Source organism: Chrysochloris asiatica, unplaced genomic scaffold, assembly GCF_000296735.1.
Source record: "Chrysochloris asiatica unplaced genomic scaffold, ChrAsi1.0 scaffold00103, whole genome shotgun sequence".
Taxonomy (NCBI): Eukaryota; Metazoa; Chordata; class Mammalia; order Afrosoricida; family Chrysochloridae; genus Chrysochloris; species Chrysochloris asiatica.
The window spans coordinates 7,711,673-7,732,878 of NW_006408621.1; the positions used below are offsets into that span (position 1 = coordinate 7,711,673).

The 21,206-nt window shown below is 44.5% G+C and overlaps 1 protein-coding gene across 1 annotated transcript in view; it reads left to right on the top strand.

The window, feature by feature from the left end:
• Positions 1–20,266, top strand: part of ENOSF1 (enolase superfamily member 1) — a 50,868-nt gene extending 30,602 nt beyond the window's left edge. Inside the window, exons 6-15 of the mRNA XM_006867295.1 lie at positions 2,012–2,084; positions 2,180–2,218; positions 2,870–2,952; positions 3,937–3,971; positions 6,583–6,670; positions 8,330–8,464; positions 17,182–17,223; positions 18,023–18,152; positions 18,760–18,859; positions 20,248–20,266. Coding sequence (XP_006867357.1) covers positions 2,012–2,084; positions 2,180–2,218; positions 2,870–2,952; positions 3,937–3,971; positions 6,583–6,670; positions 8,330–8,464; positions 17,182–17,223; positions 18,023–18,152; positions 18,760–18,859; positions 20,248–20,266 — 744 coding nt within the window. The remainder of the gene's footprint in view (positions 1–2,011; positions 2,085–2,179; positions 2,219–2,869; positions 2,953–3,936; positions 3,972–6,582; positions 6,671–8,329; positions 8,465–17,181; positions 17,224–18,022; positions 18,153–18,759; positions 18,860–20,247) is intronic.
• Positions 20,267–21,206: the final 940 nt, after the last annotated feature.

Here is a 21,206-nt window from a genome sequence, read left to right on the forward strand (position 1 = left end):
AACATGCCCAATTGTTCTCCCATCTGCCCCGTTTCTCCACTTTCCTCACCCTCCCTGTATATTGCCCCCTTCCCTAGCACCCAAGCTCTCCTGTGTCCAATACCCACCCTGTGCTCCATCCTTCCCCCTTCCTCCACCCATCACCAACTTCCCAACAACCAACAAAGACTTTCCCCTACCCCCTTTTAGTATAATTTATTTTTCTTAGTCTTTTACAGTAGTGTCAATACCAAGACTCTTAAAGAAGTAAAATCTCAGAGTGGCAAGAGCTTTTTATGATTTTTAGCAATTATATATCTTGGTAAAGTGGAGGGTCAGCAAAAAAGAAAGATCCCCAATGAGGTGGATTAATACTGTGGTAGCAACAGTGGGCTCAAACGTAACAATTGTGAGTGTGGCACAGGGCTGGGCATGTTTTGGTCTGTTGTGCAGAGTATTGAGTTGGAACTGACATGACATCACTTAACAACAACATCAACAGTTATATATGAATATTCTAGGTCACCTTAAAACATTAGTGGGAATAGAGCTACTGGTTGCTTTGGGTGGGAGAGGTCCCAGTGAGAGGCTCAGACTGAGAGCATGCCTGAAGGTTGTGTTTGGGTGAGTCAGAAAGTGCTCCCCAGCACTTGTGGGCACTCTCCTATTTAACCCCTGCAAAAATTTGAGACAACAAAGTATTCTCCCATAATCCTCTCTACTCCACTGGGTTCAGTAATCCATTGCAGTGGATACCCAGAACTCAGAGACAATTTCACACTTAGGAGTTTATTGGAAGTTAACAGGTTAGGATTCGGGGTCAGAAAGGCTCAGGGCACAGTTGTTCCAGTCAGCTGCTGATAAATGCCCATAGGAAACACCACTCCTACCACAATAAGCTTCAGCCTGGCTCAAGCTCTGTGGTTCAGCAAACCTAGTTCCCCCACTAAGTGCCTGGAGGCTTTCAAGCTTACAAGCAAGCTTCCTGTCTGAAGTCGTTCAGCTTTACTTGCTCCGTGGGCTGGCAAGTTCACTGCTCTGTCTCATGCTCTGGTTCTTGGTTCTGCTGCTGCTTCTCTGCCACTCCTCCGGTGTCACAGCTTTCTGTCCCTGGATCCATGAGGGTCAAAGTGCCGCAGGGATCTCTGTTTCTAAAGGATGCGTTCTGCTTCTGGTTCTTCTTTTTCGGTGGTAGTGAGATATCCCCTCCTACTTCTGAGATGGCTCAATTTAAACCCCCATAGTAGAGTGCCAAGGAGTCCTGATGTGGTGCTGTAAGCTAACACTGGACTGCAAGGTGGGTTTGGGCTGCAAGATCGGTGGTTCAAACTCACCAGTCACTCCTTGGAAACTCTATATAAAGTCACCATGAGTCGGAACCGACTCGATGGCACTTAACAACTACAGGAAGAATTTCAGATTTTTCCAATTACAATTAACTGCTAACATCCACAGCTGAGTCATGTTATCCTATCAGTATCGTCTCCCCCATTCTCTTACTCAGACCTAGCAAGGCAGGAACGTTGTTTGATGGGAGTTACAGACTATGACTAAAAGAGACATTAGATAACTCACTACACCACAGCTCCACTGTAGTATTGCCAATTTTATGATCCTCCCCACTTTACAGGAGAGAAATCATCCAAGGCTGTGCTGTTAGTAAGCAGGAGGCTCAGGGTTGACCTGGTGGCCTGACATGGAGACCAGCCTGCTCAGTTGCTCTAGGGTCATGTTCACCTTCCCACAGCTCCTACATTGTCACCTTCTGTGTGGAGCAATGGTGTGTGGATGGACACTCTGTATTCCTCCATCCGCCTACTTGTCTTGAGGGTTTGCCTTATGCCAGGTCCCCTTTTCAGGAAAGAGTATTTGTGGGCTATTTGGAGCTGCAGAGCATCAAGGTCTGTGGACTTGGTCACGTGGTATGGATGAGCCTCAGAGGGGCTGCACACCGAACATCTGCACAACCCCTGTGTCAGTGGAAGCGGATTCCTGGAAACCTGATCCCATTTTGAGAGCCTTCTCTTTGCAGGATCCCAAGACGCTGCTGTCCTGCATAGACTTCAGGTACATTTCCGACGCCTTGACCGAGGAGGAGGCCTACGGTGAGTCACACTTACGTGATGCAAGTCTTTTGATTTCTACTGATGTGACAGCGTGCTTGTCTCAGAGAGTAAGTGATCCTCTTTATTTTTTCCAGAAATACTGCAAAAAGGTCAAGCTGGAAACAAGGAGAGAGGTAGGCTACGAGAGAAAGTTTCCATCACTGTTTTTTTGACCATTGCTGTCTTTTGAGGGTGCACATTATCCTCCCAGATATCCTCCAGCAGCCAGGCCCCCAGACAGACGCCTGGTCTGGATGAAAGCCTCAATGCACAGAGGCCATGTCAGCCATCAGGAGTCAGCCTGGCCTTAGGGTTACACTGCAGGACATGAGAGGGCCATGGTGAGTGGGACAGTCCAAGATGGTATCCCTACCACCCAGGCTTTACCTCCTGGGTGATTTCATCATCATGAACCGTAGTCGGGAGGCCAGACTAGTTGCTGGATGTGTATGTTATGGGAGGATCAAAAGAAGAATAGCTGGATTCTCCATGAGAGCAGCTTGACCATAGGGAGTTCTGGTTCAGAATGGTTGCTGTTGAGTCGGTTCCGACTTCAGGAGAGCCTGAATGCATCAGAGTGGAACTGTACTCCACGTGGTTTTCAGTGGCTGTGATCTTTTTGAATTAGATTGCTAAGCCTTTCTTCTTACTCACCTCTGGGTGTACTAGAACCTGCAGCCTTTCCGTTAGCAGCTGAGCATGTAACCATTCGCACCACCCAAGTGCTCCTCTGATTTTGAAGGTCACTGGAAAAGGCCAGGTGCTGACCAGTATTGTTTTTACAGAAGTGCAGATGCTGGCACATGGCTATCCTGCCTATACCACATCGTGTGCCTGGCTCGGGTACTCGGATAACACCTTGAAGCAGGTTGGCGTTTTTAATCTAATTTTGTAGAAAGGCTTTATACTCCTGGCTTTCTGGAAGATATTTTCCGTCAGCCTTTCTAATTCATTTTAGGTCTGGTCCAAGGCATCATTATGAAAATTACTTTTACATGTGCAGAAATAAAGCCATTCACAGTATGGGCACTGGTCTCTGCAACCTATGACTCCCAGGTTGACCTCTGAAAGGAAGCAGTCAGGATTGGGTTCCAGACATTCCCAGTGTGTCATGCCATGCACGTTGCTTAACCACACTGAGCTTCCATTTCCTCACTGAAATGAGAAAGAAATACCTGTCTTCCTGGGAGAGGTTAAGAACTAAGGTACTAGAAGTTGTGTAGTGCATGGAGCACCCTAGTAGGCATATCCTGTGGCCCGATAACTTTCTCATCAACCTGCAATCAGAGCTAAGGTTGATAAAGGAGACTGGTTTCTGTTTGATACTGTATCATCCATTAGTTCTGTGGATGGCATAAAGTGTACTAGCTTTAAAGAGGGATGTTGTTGTTGTTAAGTGCCGTCGAGTCGGTTCCGACCCATAGCGACCCTGTACAGGGTTTCCGAGGGTGTAAATCTTTACAGGAGTAGAAAGCCTCATCTTTCTCCCGCGGAGCAGCTGGTAGTTTCGAACCACTGACCTTAAGGTTTGCAGCCCGATTCGTAACCACTACGCTACCAGAGCTCCTTTTAAAGAGGGATAGTAGAGTGATATTCCTCTTTCAGAAATGTCACAATTTAAGAAATGGTTCCCAAAGAGATGAGGAAAGAAAATTATAAGTACAAAGAGTTATACCTGTTGGCTAAGATGTTTCCACTCTTAATTTCAACAACACCTGGTTGTTTTTCTGGCTTATGCCACAGCCAGAGCATTGTTAACTCCAGGTCAGAGGTACCATTAGCCTAAGGAGGGTGTCTCATCTCAGTGTGCTCTGATGGATGAGTGACTGATGGGTGTACTCCTCCCCTGCAGCTCTGCTCCGTGGCCCTGCGGGACGGCTGGACAAGGTAACTGCCTGTGGAGTAATGGACTCAGCTGTCTGTGGCTTAGCGGGAGGAGGGTTTGTGAGTGGAGAGGAGCCCGGCTTAGAAGCACTTGGCACACCAGGATGCATGCGTAGGCAGCCTGGCCTCCAGGGATGGGTGAGAGAAGCTTCTGAATCAATGCTGGGACCTTTGTGCACTGAGCATGGAGTAGAATCCTAGAATGCCAGAGTTAAACAAGACCTCAGAGAGCATCAATTTTAAGCACCAATCTGGAATACCAAAAGCAAATCCACTGCCATCTAGTTGATTCCAAAGAAACCCTACAAGACAGAGTAGGACTACTCCATAGCGTTTCTGAGGCTGTAAATCTTGGAAGATAGTCTTACCTTTGTCCTGCAGAGCCACTTTTAGATTTGAACCACCAACTTTGCAGTTAGCAGCCAATGCTTATCCCACTGTGCCACCAGGGCTCCTTCCAATGTAGAGTAGAAATACATGATTTACTGTCAGTAACAAACTTAAATTCAGCTTCTGCTTGAATATCCCAAGGACAGCGAGCTTAACTTTGTACGATACTTTTCCATTGTTTAATAGCTCTGAGTGTTATAGAAGGATCTTTTATTTTGTGAACTCCTATCTCCCAGGTAACTTCGAGCCACTTCCAAGTTCTTCATGAAGTTCTCAAGAGTCAGTCTGCTCCTCTGCCCCTAGAATGACTGCCCTTCCCTTTTTCTTTTCTTCCTCTCCTCCCTTTGGTTAAGTACCATGGTTATAGATCTGTGAGCATTCTGGGCCATTCCTTTGGTGGCCCTATGGTTGTCAGTGGCCCAGGATCTTGATACAGTGCAGGACACAGAGGGCCTGTCACCTCACACGTGGCCATTGGGCCCAGGCTGTCGTCTGTCTGGTTGTCAGTCTGTCTGGTTGTCAGTGTAGTCCATGGACCAGGAGCAGCAGCAGCATCTGGGGGCTTGTTAGAAATGCAGATTCTCAGGTCTCTCCCTACACCTGCTGATTCAGAATCTGCATTTGTATCAGGTCTCTGGGTGATTCATGCACCCATTAAAGTTAAAGAGGTACAGAATTCTTGTTAACTCCTTCACTGAATACTGGGCTAGGAAGGGAGAAAGTGCAGAAGGCAGCAAGCAGTGGTGAAGAGAGGCTTTGGAACCTATAGATTTGAATACAAATCTTGTCTTTCTTCCCAGCATTCCCTGCCAGTATTAGCTGTGTGATATCTTAGACAAATTGCTCAACCTTTCTGAACCTTGTACTTCCGCTCTATAAAAGATAGATAATACTAAGTCACGGTTCTCCTCAAGAATAGTTGCCATATCTGTCCTGGTGTGGCACTGTGAGTTAATGTGCCAGACTGCAAAGCCATTTGAACTTCGAGGTCAGTGGTTCAAGCTCACCAGCTACTCCTCGGAAACCCTATACAGGGTCGCTATGGGTCAGAACCAACATAACAGCACTTCACAACAACAACAAATATCTGTCCAGGACCAGTATGTGCAGGATTCTATCAGGGGCTCAATGTGTGCTGGCTTCTTCCTCTTGTCTACATGTCCAGGGAAGGCCAGAGTAATTTAATTATGCCCAGTGAGTCAGAGAAGACTCAGGAAAGATTCCATCTGCTTCTAACATAGGACAGCATCTAGCAGCCTTGGCCAGCTGCAATTATCTGGGGGGAAGCACCTGGTTTAGAAATGTCTTACGTGAGTTTAGTGCTGACTATACAGGATTGTTATGAGTCAGAATCGACTCGATGGCACTTAACAACAGCAACCAGGGGGAGAGGACCCCAGTAACTGCCCAACTGGAAGCTGGGGCTCTGTAAGTAGAGAGGCTGGACATTTGGGTACCCTAGCTCTGCTGGGAGTGGCCCCTGTGGCCATGCTTGAGTCCTACAGGCAGTCGTGACCTTGAGTGTACAGGGTGAAGGGGCAGGGCACATGCAGGCGGATGCCACCCTCCTTGGGTGATGAGAAGGGGGGAGGGATGGAGCATGTCAGAGTGGATTTGCAGATGTGGCGAGATGTGATGAATGAGGCCCATGCTACTCTGAAACTTTGTGATCTTAGGAAGACATATTACCGTCTGAGCCCCAGACCCCTATGTGGGGAATCAGAGGTCTCTGTGGCCCACCTCTCACTGTGCTAGTAAGACAAATCAGGCTATAGAAAGGGCTGTGTGAGCATTTTTATAAATAATTCTCTTAGGTTCAGGATACAGTTGGACAGCTCGGTGGCATCCTTTCCATTCCAACCCTTCACTTCAGTTCTGATTGTGGCTTTTCTGGATTTCGTGGCTTTTCTGGATTTCATTCCTTTTCATGATACAGTAATAACTTGGTTCATGTTCCTAAAAATTGGTTCAAGTCTAACATCCCTCTCCAGCTCCTTAACTTCCAATCAGCAGGTGAGTTAGAGCCATTGCCCATATAGTGAGGAAGACACGGAGTTTGAGGCTTTTTCGCAAGTGACTTGTCTGCAGCTGATTAGGTGCCATCAGGCTAGTACTAGACAATGTGATCTGCAAATTATTGACAGAGGGGGCCCTTCTCCAGGAAACCTGGGCATCTGCCAGGACAAGGGACAGATGTAAACTGCCAACCACATGTATCTTGTAGGTTCAAAGTCAAGGTTGGGGCTGATCTCCAGGATGACATCCGCAGGTGTCGGCTTATCAGAGACATGATCGGACCCGAGAAAACACTGGTAAATAGACGCGCAGCTGCTGGGAAGTAAGCAGTCGCCACGAAGACTTTGTCCAGGACCAAAGCAACTCATTTCTAGCAAGGGCTGAAGAACACTGGGAAACTTAAACTTACAGACAAAGTACAGCTCTCTGGTCTTGTAGTAGGTCAGCTCTTGAAAAAATAAAACAACAGCAACAACATTGTGGGGGGTGGCCATTTTATTTTATTTTCCCTGCAGAATTGGTTAAATAAGACCTGGAATCTTAGGAAGCTTTCCTTCTTGCTAACGCAGATGCACTTAAGCAAGCAGGACTTCCACTGGCCCTGCTGCAGCCTCATTTAATCTCCCTTCTGAACACATCGTACTTATGGGGCTTGTCAGGCAGCTTAGCCGGAAGCTTTGGCTGGGATAAACAGAAGGATCAGGCATTCTTGACTGTGCATTTTTATAAAGCACTTCTTATTATGTGTAAAATATCTTCGGAAAGTATTGTCATAGTAAATTATTATTTTTTTAATAAAGAGGCTTGTTTTATAATTTAAGTGACAAGTTTGAAGTCCTTGACATATGATCAGAAGTCCCAGTATGCACTAATAAAGCTATTTTTGTTTTATGAAGTCATCCTCATGTAAATAATTTATGATAAAAATTGATTCTGAGTGCACTTTGCTCTGGTCCTCATAGCATCTCCCCACTTAACCATGTTCTACTAGAGGGATCTGTTAGTCTTCTTAAGTCTGTACCCCAAGCACTTGGCCGTCAGGAGCATTGGCAGAGTGCAAAGAACCAGGGACCTGGACCCAAAAGAGGTCTAGGTTGAATGCACAGTTTACTTGACTTGCCCTTGAGTAAGGATAATAACTTACCTGCATGTCAGCTTTCCAATTTATGGTGGTGGTAGTGGTGTGCTATGGAGTTGATTCCGATTCATAGCCACCCTGCACAGGGTTTCCGAGGCTGTAAATCTTTATGGGAGCAGAAAGCCTCATCTTTCTCCCATGGAACAGCTGGTAGTTTCAAACTGCCGACCTTTAGGTTAGCATCCCATCTCGTAACCACTACGCTACCAGAGTTCCTACTTATAAAATGGGTTAATATGAATGACTTCTATCAGTTGTAAATATTAAGTGAGATAAAATCCATAAAGTGCTTAGTGGAGTAGATGCTTAATTTATGGACATGTTTGGGTTGTTATACTAGACCTATTGTGGGTACCCAATAATTATTACCGTGAGCTCAGTATTGAGTATGTATAATGATTTAAAGTATGATAGTATGCTCCTACTAACAGGGTTAATACAGATTTACTTGGGTGACATCTAAGTGGATATTGATCCAGTGAGCATCTCTTTAGGACCCTGGGCAAGGCATTTTCAGTGATCACAGCAGTCAAGTTCACCAGTGTGCATCTCCTCCAAAGGAGTCTCTTGAGCTGGAGTCTGAGTCTCTGTGCCTGCTGTTGGCTCCCTCTATTTGGGCAGAGGGCGTGGCCTCCTTGGGAGGCTCCTTCTTAGGGCTGAGTGTCGCCTCTGCCGGGAAGGTGCCAGGCTCCCTTGGAGAGTGGGCTTCAGAGTTGGTGGCACTGGGTGACATCATCTCCTCCCTGAGAGTCACAGCTCTGGAGTGCAAGGTCAGTCCTGGGCAGACCCGGTCATCAAGGGCCTCTTCCTCTTACAGATGATGGATGCCAATCAGCGCTGGGATGTGCCTGAAGCTGTAGAATGGGTGTCCAAGCTGGCCGAGTTCAAGCCATTGTGGATTGAGGAGCCAACCTCCCCCGATGACATCCTTGGCCACGCTGCCATTTCTAAGGTACAAAAGCTGCCATTGCTGCAGCTTTTCTTCATTTGATTCTCTTAGAGTGGTCATAGCCTGTCCCATAGCTCTTCTTACCCTCTTTTATGTTTCCTCACCAAGTAGCTGAAGTAATTGTCACTTGTGGTAAGAACTGGAATTGCAGACCTGACCTGCTTTTATTCACTTCAGCTTACCCACTGCCATTATTTCTATTGCTTCTAAATAAAGTGCTGCAAGCTGAGAGGTTACCCCTGGTCCAAAGGTTAGTGGGCATGGTTCCCATGCTTTGTAAATATAGAACTGTGACCAATAGTAGAAATATTTTGCTCACCAGAATGAAACAAAAAGGTATGGATTCCTCTGGGTGACTCAAAAGAAAAGGTTGGCTCAGCTCATGGGAAGACTGGGCCTTCCTGGAGAAGGTTGTTTCCTCAGAGTTCTGTTAACTGGGTGCTTCCTCAGCAAAGTCGCCCCGGTGGGGACTGGCCTCTCTCCTTCCAGGGTCAGGAAGAGCCTGATAATGTCAGCATGTCTGAGGAACACTGTCTCTCAGTCCCACTCCCCACATTGGCAGCACTGATTTCTAAAGCTAGAGCACCCTGTTTTGTAACCCCTGACCAGAGCAGGCCCATGGGAAGCGGTGTTAAACCACAGGCTGTGTGATGAGTGGGGGCGTCAGGGTGGCAGTTAGTTACATAACTGAATATGCAGCGCTCTCAGGCTAAGGTGGCCCCATGCTCTCATCCCCCCGCAGCCTTACTGCCTTCTGCTCACAAAGCAGGGACATTTCTTCTTACTTCTGGCACCAGACATTGTAAGTCTTAAACTTCATCTCCCTCCTCTGGGCAGAGATTCCAGCTTCACTTCTTACTCTTTTTTGTTCCTGCACTGTCCTTGGGGGTCAGTGCATTCATCCATATATCTGGCCTGCACAGGCACATTGCTTTTTCACTGAGACAACTTTCGTAGCTAATTTTTTTTATCTGTTTGTTAGGTGCTGTCTTAGACTGGGCTCTCTAGAAAAGCAAAACTAGTGAAGCTTATCTATGTATATATTGTTATTGTTGTTATTAAGAGCTATGCAGTTGATTCCAACTCATAGCAACCCTGTATAGGGTTTGTAAAGCTTTAAATCTTTTTGCAGAAGCAGTTAGCATCATCTTTCTCCCTCAGAATGGCTGGTGGGCTCAAACTGACAACTTTCTGGCTTGTAGACCTGTGCTTATCCTGTGGAGCCACTGCACTCCTATGTCTAAATGTGACAGGTTTATGTCAAGGAAATGGCTCACACAGTTGTTGAGGTGGTCAGTCCCACGTCGTCCCTGAGTTAGATGTCAGGCTGGAGGCTTCTGACTCACATGGGCCAAGATCGATAGGTCAGATAGCAGCAGGCAGACAGGCAGGCAGGTCCAGCAGGTAAGAAGGCAGGCAGGTCCAGCAGGTAAGAAGGCAGGCAGATCCAGCAGGTAAGAAGGCAGGCTGATGACTTCCAGGATCAGCACTGTGTCAAGTTCAAAGATTTGGAGGTCAGAGGACTATCCAGATTCAAGACTGAGACCCAGCAGAGAGTAAACCAGATTTGCCTGAGTGTCTAAGATATTGGAAGCAGGCCACGTCCCTGAGGAAACTTCATTTCAATTGGACCTCATCATAAAGTTGATTACATTATATTTGATCCCATCATGGGAATAACTACATCTCAACTGCCAAACCACTGAGAATCTTGGCCTGGTCAAACTGACACAAAACCTTAACTATCACAGGTGCCCTTGAGTCAGTTTCAACTCATAGTGACCCTGTGCACAACAGAAGGAAACACTGCCAAGTCCTGTACCATCCTCACAATGTTATGTGTGAGCCCATTGTTAGTGTGAGCCCACTGTCAGTCCCCTGTCGGCGGGGGGTGGGGGGTGTCTTCCTCTTTTTTGCTGACATTTCACTTTATTGAGCATGATGTCCTTCTCTAGGCACTAATTCCTCCTGACATGTCCAATGTACAAGAGACGAAATCTGGTCATCCAGGCTTCTTAGGAGCATTCTCTTTGTACTGCTGCCAAGACAGTTTTGTTTGTTCTTCTAGCAGTTCATGATACTTTCAATATTCTTCTCTAACACCATAATGCAAATGTATTGATTCTCTGTGCTCTTCATTATTGTCCAACTTTCAGACACGTTTGAAGTGATTGAAAATACCATGGCTTGAGTTGGGTACACCTTACACTGACATCTTGGCTTTTGAACACATTAAAAAGGTCTTGTGCAGCAAATTTGTCTAATGCAATAGGTCATTTGATTTCTTGACTGCTGCTTCCTTACGTGTTGATTGTGGATCTTTGCTTTGGCAACTTCGATCTTTTATCATATTATTTATTGGTCCAGTTGTAAGGATTTTCATTTTCTTTATATTGAGGTGCAATCCACACTGAAGGCTGAGGTCTTTCATTTTCATCAGTATTTTAAGTCATCTTCACTTCCAGCAAGCAAGGTTGTTTCCTCTGCATATTGCAGGTTGTTAATGACTTTCCTCCATTTCTGATGTCACATTCCTTATAAAATCCAGGTTCTTAAATTATTTGCTCAGCATACACATTGAATAAGTATGGTGAAAGGATACAACCCTGGCACACGCCTTTCCTGATTTTAAACCATTTAGTATCTTCTTGTTCTGTTTTAATGACTGTCTCTTGGTATGTGTACAAGTTCCTAATGAGCACAATTTAGTGTTTGGAAATACCCATTCTTTGCATTGTAAACCATAGTTTGTTATGATTCACACAATTGAATGACTAAACACAGTCAGTAAAACACAAGTAAACATTTTTCAGGTGTTTTCTGCTTTCAGCCAAGATACATCTGACATCAGCAATAATATCCTTCGTTCCACGTCTTCTTCCTAATGCAGCTTGAATTTCTGGCAGCTCCTTGTTGATGTACTGCTGCAACTGTTTTTTAATTATTTTTAGCATAATTTTTTGCTTTCTTAATGTATGATGTTCTTGATGTTATCCCATAACTCTTCTGGTCTTCAGTCATTGGTGTCTAATAACATCCAATTTGTTCTTGATATTGTCTCTGAATTCAGGTGATGTATACACGAGGTCATATTTTGGCGCTCATGAATTTGTTTTCATTTTATTCAGTTTCAGCCTGAACTTGTATATGAGCAGTTGCTGGTCTGTTTCATAAACTTTCCTATTTTGGCAGATGATATTAAGCTTCTCCATTGTCTCTTTCCACAAATATAGTTAATTTGATTCCTGTGTTTTCCATCTGGTGAGATTCACATTGTTAAGTGCCATTGAGTCGATTCCAACCCATAGCGACCCTATGTAGGGTTTCTGAGGAGCAGCTGGTGAGTGTGAACTACCGACCTAGCAGTTCAAACGGCTTTGTAGTCTGATGCCTTAGCCCACAGTGCCACATCGGGACTCCATTCACATGTATATTCACTGTTTATTTGTTGAAAAAAGGTATTTCCAATGAAGAAATCATTGACTTGTAACATTCTGTCATTTGACCTCAGCATTATTCCTATCACCAAGGCCATATTTTCCAGATGCTGATCTTTCCTCTTTTGTTTCCAATCTTTCCATTCCAATCACCAGTATTTATCAATGCATCTTGATTACATGTTTGATATATTGCCGATTGAAGAAGTAGGTTTGTTGTTGTTGTTGTTGTTGTTAAGTACCATAGGGACCTTGTATAGGGTTTCCAAGGAGCATCTGGTGAGTTTAAACTGCTGACCTTGTGGTTCACACCCACCTTGCAGTTTTATCACTGGTTTTAGGGGTTCGCGCATAAATTTGAATAATAGTGGTATTATCTGATCTTTCTTGTAGGCTTATGGATATTATCCTATCACAGACAGCCTTGTACTTCATGCTAGAACTTGAAATTCTCTTTTTGAGGATGACTTAGATGTCACTCATCCTCAATTTGTCTTTCCCAGCATAGTAAACCATATGATTGTCTGATTCAGAAGGCCAGTACCTGTCCATTGTAGCTCACAAATGTCTAGGATATTGATCTTTGTGTTCTATTTCATTTCTGATGACTTTCAATATCCCTAGATTCATGTTTCATATATTCCACGTTCTGATTATTAATGGATGTTTGCAGCTGTTTCTTCTTATTTGAATTGCACCCCATTAGCAAATGAAGGTCCTGAAAGCTTTGTTTCATCCATGTCATTAAGTTCGACTCTACTTTGAGGTGGTGTCTCCTCCCCAGTCACATTTTGAGTGCTTTCCAACTTGATGGGCTCCTCTTCTGGCATGAGATCTGAGTGTTCCACTGTTATTCATAAGGTTTTCGTGCCTAAACATTCAGAAGTGGGCCATCTCTCTTTCTTCCTAGTCTGTCTTAGTCTGGAAACTCTGCTAACCTGTCCATCATGGGTGACCCTGCTGGTATTTAAAATACCAGTAGCATAGTTTCCAGAATCACAGCAACACACAAGCCACCAAAGTATAACAAAATGACAGACGAGTGGTAGTTTCTTGGCTATACTTTCTCCCATTATGTGGTGATTTAAAAACTTTAACTCTGAGGACAATATTAATTCCAAGTTCTAAGAGAGATGCCTCACTGTGTCTTACATGGACTACCGACTCCCAGGGGCCTAATCTTCTCTGTTTCTCCTAGTAAATCAACATCTTATCTACCAGATGTCTGGCACTCAGTGGGAACCTATGAATAAGACATGTGCTCCACTCTCCTGCTCTACAGCCTAGCTGGAGAGAAAACACTAAAAGACAAAAGCTGGGCAAGTGCAATAGTGCTGGGGTGCTGAGGCAGGGAAGATGGTGTGTGGGTTGGGACTGCTTTCTAGAAAGGGCTTCGTGGAGCTGGGACAAAGCTGAGAGGAAAGCTAAGCTGCAGGGGAGGGAAGGGCCTGGAGGAGCCACAAAGCAACTTCCATCTGAAATGAGAATTGGGATGAACATTCCTGACTCAACAGGGCCCTTCCCCAAGAATCTTCTTCCTATTCTTTTAGCTGTGGGTCCTGGAATGAGAGGTGGTAGACTGATGACACCATGTGGAATAGAGTGGGCAGGGTGGGTGGGAGGAGGAATGGGCAGAAAGGAGCTAGAGGCAGGGATAGGAGGGAGGGAGCGTGTTCAAACATCTAGGTATGGTAGGTGGCATGGGGTTTAAAGAGAGGGGGCAGTTAGACTAGTGCAAATTCAGGAAATACTTAAAGGAAGAAGTAAAATTTAATACATACTCAGTGCCAGAAACATATATGCTTTAAACTTGCAGAATGGAATGAAAATAGTCAAGATAAATGGCTTTCCCCCTCCTTCCTTTATTCTACTTTGTCTTTTGAGACAGTGAACCAAGAATACTTACATTAGAAATGACTGAACACAGTCACCAAAAGAAAGGAAATAGTAAAGATCAGGGCAGAAATAAATGAGATAGAAAACAGAAAAACTATAGAAACAATCAACAAGACAAGAAGCTGGTTCTTTGAAAGAATTAATAAAATCGACAGACCACTGGCAAACCTAACAAAAGAAAAGAGAGAGAGGACACAAATAACACGCATTAGAAACCACATGGGTGAGGTCACAACGGAACCAAAGGAAATCAAAAGGATAATAACAGAATACTATGAAGAGTAATACTCCAACAAATTTGAAAACTTAGAAGAGATGGATACATATCTGGATAAACACGACCTACCTAAACTTACATACAATGAAATAGAAAACCTAAACAGACCTATAACAGTAGAAGAAATTGACCAAGTCATCAAAAGACTGCCAACCAAAAAAAGCCCAGGCCCAGATGGCTTCACAGCTGAATTCTACCAAACATTCAGGGAAGAGCTGACACCAATACTACTCAAATTATTCCAGAATATAGAGGAGGATGGAAAACTTCCCAATACATTCTATGAAGCAAGCATAACCCTCGTACCAAAACCAGGGAAGGACGTTATTAAGAAAGAAAACTATAGACCAATATCCCTCATGAACATAGATGCAAAAATCCTCAACAAAATCCTAGCCAACAGAATTCAGCAACACATCAAGAAGATAATACATCATGATCAAGTGGGATTCATATCAGGGATGCAAAGATGGTTCAACATTAGGAAAACAATCAACGTCATCCACCATATAAATAAGAAAAAAGAAAAGAACCACATGATCATATCGATTGATGCAGAAAAGGCATTTGACAAAATCCAACATCCATTCCTGATAAAAACACTCAACAAAATAGGAATCGAAGTAAAATTCTTCAACATAATAAAGAGCATATATACAAAACCAACAGCCTATATTACTCTCAATGGAGAGAAATTGAAAGCCTTTCCTCTGCGAACAGGAACAAGACAAGGATGCCCTCTGTCACCGCTCCTATTCAATATTGTGTTGGAAGTCTTAGCAAGAGCTATACGGCAAGATATGGAAATTAAAGGCATCCAAATTGGCAAAGAAGAGGTAAAGCTCTCCCTATTTGCAGACGATATGATCCTATATATAGAAAAACCCAAAGACTCAGTAAAAAAGCTACTAGACCTCATTGGAAGATTTAGCAAAGTGGCAGGGTATAAGATTAACATACAAAAATCAGTTGGATTCCTCTATACCAAAAATGACAATGATGAAAAGGACATTAGAAAAGCAATCCCATTTACAATAGCCACCCAAAGGATGAAATACCGTGGAATAAATATAACAAGAGAAACAAAGGACCTATACAAAGAAAATTACAAAACACTACTACAAGAAAACAAAAGAGAATTACAAAAATGGAAGAAAATACCATGCTCCTGGATAGGAAGACTCAACATTGTAGAAATGACTGAAGCAGCATTTTAGTGGTTTCATCATCACTGGAAGATGATGCCTTTAGAGAGTGTCTGCGCCAGCTCCATCCTGTTGCAGATGAGCTGAGGCTGGAGGTGGTGGGTTACTTGCCCAAGTTCATACATCTTGTCAGAGCAGGATAAGCTTCTGGACTGGACACTTATAAACTGGAATTTTCTGCTGAAAAATTGGCTTCCTCTGGTGATTCCAATCATTCCTCTGGCTCTAGAATCTGCCTAGAGTTCAAGTCCTGCCTCTGTTTTTTTCTAGCTTTGCGATTTGAGGACAGTTAAAGTAACCCTACAAATGTATTTTCTCATCCTTATAATGTGGGCAATCTGGCATGCCATTGGGTTGCGAGGACAGCAGTTGAAATCAGTGTTTTGCATATGCTCCAGCGGAAAAGAGCTGAGAACACTTTAGCTCCCAGTGTCATTGACTTTATTACCCTGAACACAGAGCAAGGGAGCCTGGAGGCTGAGGGAGCAGCTGGCCACGGGTGAGGCAAGTGAGTGAGCTTTAGAGAGAGGGTGGGCAGGCAGGTGGACAGTAGCAGCAGGGGTGTGCTGGGGGAAGATTCCAGCACATGAAGAGTTCATACTAATGGTCTCCGTCTAGCCTATAAAGGGGCTGTAAGGAGTCCTATTCATAAAATTTTCAGTGACTAAATATTTACTAAATATTATTATACTTCAGACATATTGTCAGGAGGGACCAGTCACTGAAGAAGGATAATCATGTTTGTTAAGGTGGAGGGTCAGAGAAAAAGAGGAAGACCCCAACGAGATGGGTTGGCCAAGTGGCAGCATTGATGGACTCAAGTGTGGCAACAGTAGTGAGGTTGGCCCAGGATAGGGCAGTGTTTCATTCTGCTGTGCATAAGGTCGCTATGGGTTGGTACCGACTCGTTGGCACCTAACAACAACAACAACAGAGGAGGAGTCTTAAGGAGCTCTGGTAGCGTAGTGTTTACGAAATCGGGCTGCTAATCTCACGGTCAGCAGTTTGAAACTACCTGCTGCTCTGCTGGAGAAAGATGAGACTTTCTGCTCCTGTAAAGATTTGCAGCCTCGGAAACCCTGTACAGGGTCGCTATGAGTCGGGACCGAGTCCACAGCACATAACAACAAGGCATCCTGATGTGACACTGTAGGGTAATGTGCCAGAGTGCAAAGCCGTTTGAACTGCAAATTCCGCAGTTCAAGCTCACCAGCTGCTCCTCAGAAACCCTAGTCAGGGTCGCTATGAGTCGGAACTGACTCGATGGCACTAAACAACAACAACAAGGTCACCCTCTGTAGTCCTAGGGTGGCAGTGTGGGTTAATGCACTAGACTGAAAAGTCAGCCGCTTCTCAGAAACCGTACACTGGGTCGCTATGGGTTAGAATTGACTCAGCAGCAGTTGGGATTAACATGAAAATGTTCTAGAATAGCACTGCTGAGTGGTTATCAGGGAGGCAGTGAAAAGGGACTACAGAGTGGTTGGTGACCTGTAGAAGGATTTGGGCAGAGGTGGAACCATGTGAATTCATGATGAGTTACTGCTGAGTAGCTGTGTCTTCTCCCAGAGTCCCACCTCTGCCCAGGCCCAGGAGAGGGGCGAGCAGGCCATTCACAGAGCATAACCCAGTAGGACGCTGCAGAAGGAAATCCACAGAGCCTTAGCCAGGAAGGGAGCCAGGGGCAAGAGACGAACACATGTTTGCTTTCTTTTTTCTGTAGACACATACAGCCCCATCCGTATACACACAGGCCCCCCTTGACATCCTTCTGCTGTCCTTGAAACTTCACACGGCTCAACAGCAGGGATGTTTCCTCCTTCAGCTACAAATATTTTTAAAACATTTAGGAGTTTCAGTGCAAAACCATAGGAAAATAACACCCGATTGCCTTATGTCTTTTAGGCATTGGCCCCATTAGGGATTGGTGTTGCAACAGGAGAACAGGTAAGTGATGTCTGTGGTCAGAGCTCCATGACACCAACTGAGAATGCAGCCAGGCAGTGGGCTCCCCCATCTCTTGTTCTTTGAGTTCGAGAACTTTCCTATGCTCAGAAACGGAATCATGGTGCAGAGTTCAGAGTTAGATGTGTCTAGAAGGTGGTAGATTTGTCTACATTTCAGATAAGGTCATTCAGCTTTTCTGAACCGTCTCATCAAAATTTACAAGGAAGCAATTCAAAGATGCCTTTGCAGGGAAATAAAATGCACGGTGTGGTTTTCAGAAAGCCAGCTTCCAAATTGCATCAATAGTGTTGCGTGACTTTATTCACTGAGTAAACTAAGCACAAGTGCCTGCCAACGCCTGCTGCACATCCCACGGACCAGAGCTGTGTGAGAGGCTGAGTCTCAGCTCTCCCAGCAAAAGGAGCAGTGCTTTGCGAGGTTCGGTTGTGTAGCCCCCCACCATCTGCTCCTCACTCTGACTGTTTTTCATTGTGATACCTCGCTGCACCGCCCACTCACCAATGCTGTGACAGCTATTCCTTACTAAGCAAAGTGAGCGTGGCCTTCATACAACTCCCACTGTTCCGCTAGTACATGTGTAAAAGAAGTAAGTACCCGCACTATTGGGGCTCACCTAGTGCTGAGTGAGAACAGAGTACATGCAGTACAGGATCCCTGAAGGCCTTGGGGTTGTGCAGCTGAGGAGTGATGGACTTGTAATGACCATCAGCCAGGGGCAGAGACCTTGAAGAAGATCCATGCTGACTCTTGTTGGTATTGTTTGTAATTCTGTTTCTAGTGCCACAATAGAGTGATATTTAAGCAGCTTCTACAGGCCAATGCCCTGCAGTTTCTCCAGATTGACAGCTGCAGACTGGGAAGCGTCAATGAGAACCTCTCAGTGTTGCTGATGGCCCAGAAGTTTGGAAGTAAGAGCTCTGTGGCATCTGCAAATCACATGCCTGTCTCCCCTCCCCAATGATTCCCCTGTGATTCCTCCAGTGATCTTTTCTATTCACATGAATCTTCATTTTGCCATTTATGTTGTTTTCTAATTGTCATTTAGACATAATTGGGGAATCTGACAATTCTCATTTTGGAATTTCATTCTCCCAAACTTAATTATTTAATCACCTATGAGCTATAGTGATTAATTTTGGAAAAAAACCTATAGGCTTCTTTTTCACCCCTTCCTCTCTCTGCTCAATTCTCTTTATGGTTGTTGTAAGTGGAAACTATAATGCCAGGATGTATTTGAGAATTGTAATCAGAACAAAGTGGTGGTTATGTGCCGTGGAGTTGGTTCCAACTCATAGTGACCCTGCATAGCGTTTCCGAGGTTGTAAATATTGACAGGAGAAGAAAACATCTTTCTCCCAAGGAATCGTAGTTTCAGACTGCTGACCTTGAGGCTAGCAGCCCATCTCGTAACCACTACGCTACCAGAGCTCCTTAATCTGAATATAGTCATTGTAATAATTTCCCATTTCTCTGCCAGCCTCTTGGCATTAAATAGAAATCTTTTTTTCATTTTAGTTCCTGTTTGCCCCCATGCTGGTGGAGTTGGCCTCTGTGAGTTGGTACAGCACTTGATTATATTTGACTACATATCTGTCTCTGCAAGCCTTACAAACAGGTCAGTAACGTGGCAGTTTGCAGTCAGTTAAGCATTGGGCTAACTAAAGGGTCAGTAGTTCAAACCCAGCAGCCACTGTGTGGGAGAAAGATGAGCCTTCTGTAAAGATTTTCAACCTTGGAAACTCTGGGACAGTTCTACTTGTCCTCTATCAGTCACGATGAGTCAAAATCAACTTGACAGCAGGGAGGTTGCTTTAATGTGGCATTTACCAACAATTGGGAGGATGGCACAAGACCAGGCAGTGTTTCATTCAGTTGTACATAAAAGTAAAGTCACCATGAGTTGGATCCAATTCTACGGCAACTAATAAAAGCAACAAATGAGGCGTTATCTAAGAATCCCTTCTGCTTAACTAGGGTCCTCAATCAAGGCCAGATGTTTCCAGTTCTGCTGTTATGACCAGTTTAAGAGCTCTGTCTATGCAGCACAGCCCATACAGAGGCTGAGTGGGTTTTGCTCCCATTTCTCCACATGGAAGGAACCTTGATAGTTAGGCATTGGGCTGCTAGCTGCAGGGTCAGCAGTTCACACCCACCAGCTACTCTGAGGGAGAAGAATGAGACTGTCTGTCCCGCAGATATTTACAGCCTCAGGGTTGCTGATTTGTTATCCACTTGGTGACAGTGGGTTTGGTTTTGTACAGGGGGGCCCACCATTGAGTTGTTATTTGTACATTTAGGGAAGTGAGATCTTGATTCATTTTGATTTGTCTACTTGCTGAGCTGAGGGGTTTTGCAACCAGATGGAAGCCAGCACTCTCAAATCAGCTCCTATTTCTGATTTCCCAAAGCGCTGTTTTCATTCATTCATTCTCTGCTTGTGTTGAGTCCTCTTTCTGACACTAGTCTTCCAGGATATGGTTACATCTTCTTCCCTCAGTGCCAGCTTCTTGCTCAGTGTGGCCCACAGAAGCTTTCTCCTTAAATTTGGGCAATTTCCTTCTAGGTAGCTGGCATACTGTGTTACGCTTTTCTTTTCTCTTGGAATTAAATATGGTATTGCAGAAGATCACTAATGTAGAGAGTGCACGCATAGAAACATGCATGGGAAAGGCTGAGAGAGAGGATTCATAGGGTGTACATGGGCTGCAGTAATTGTAATGGTTTTCTTCTAAGCTGGGGTGGATAAGTCAGGTGTTGCTTTTTAATATGCCTGAAATCTTCTCTATACAGTAAGAACATTAGGTTAGAAATACAGAGGCCTGGAGTTCTGAAGCTGCCAGTAAGGAGGTTTTACATGCATCAGCCAGTTCGTGCGGATAATGAAGGTTGGAAGTAGATTTTCTTTTTTTCCGTCTTCCAAGTAATATTCTCTGAATCTGTAGTGAAAAAACAAAAAACGAACTTTTCCTAGATTTTTCTGCTTTTTGTCTCCTTTCATTTCAGTTCTTGCTTTCAGGATTAAGAAGGAGATTCCAACCAACTTTGAAAGATCCTACAAGTCTAGAGGGCTGAGGAAGAGTCCCATTTAGGTTTTAGTGCCTCATCTACCCACTGAGTGGGTAGAAGGGCCTAGTGCCCACTGCAGATTCTACTGCACTGGAGCACCCTGTACATGATAAACAGACACATGCTGTTATACTGCAACACACATGCTTTGAGACTCACTGTATGAAGCACTGTTTCTCGCTTATCGTTCAAAGCCTAACTGACCTCTCCCTACGTGAAGTTTCTTCATCTGTACCCTCTGTTCTTTATAGATTATATATGGAGCACACATTCCATATAATAGGTACTAGTAAGCGTAGTGGTTACGAATCGGGCTGCGAACCTTAAGGTCAGCGGTTCGAAACTACCAGCTGCTCCGCGGGAGAAAGATGAGGCTTTCTACTCCCGTAAAGATTTACACCCTCAGAAACCCTATACAGGGTCGCTATGGGTCGGAACCGACTCGATGGCACATAACAACAATAACAATGTCTGGTGAACGCACGTGTGTCCCCAGCACCTGACGCACAGCCTGCATGTCACAGCCCATCCTTAACAGATGACTACAGTCAGGCAGGAGTTGGTTCACTTGCCCAAGGTCCCTAAATTAGAATGTGGCTGGCACAGACTTTGAGCAGAGATCAGTCTACTTCTAAAACCTGTGCTCTTAATCTTCTGAAATCACCTTATTTGGTGATTTTTTTTCTTAAGTTTTTATTGTGAATTATGTGACAGTTTACATGAGAAAACATTAGTTTTACATGCATCCTATCGTATATCATTACATTGCCATGGTCACAATCCCCTCCATGTCATCATCAAACAACCAAAGGGTACACCCCACGAACCTGCTCCTCGGTCATCAGCACAGAGCCCCTCTCCCTTCCTGAGTCCAGAGTCCCCATCTGCTCCATCTC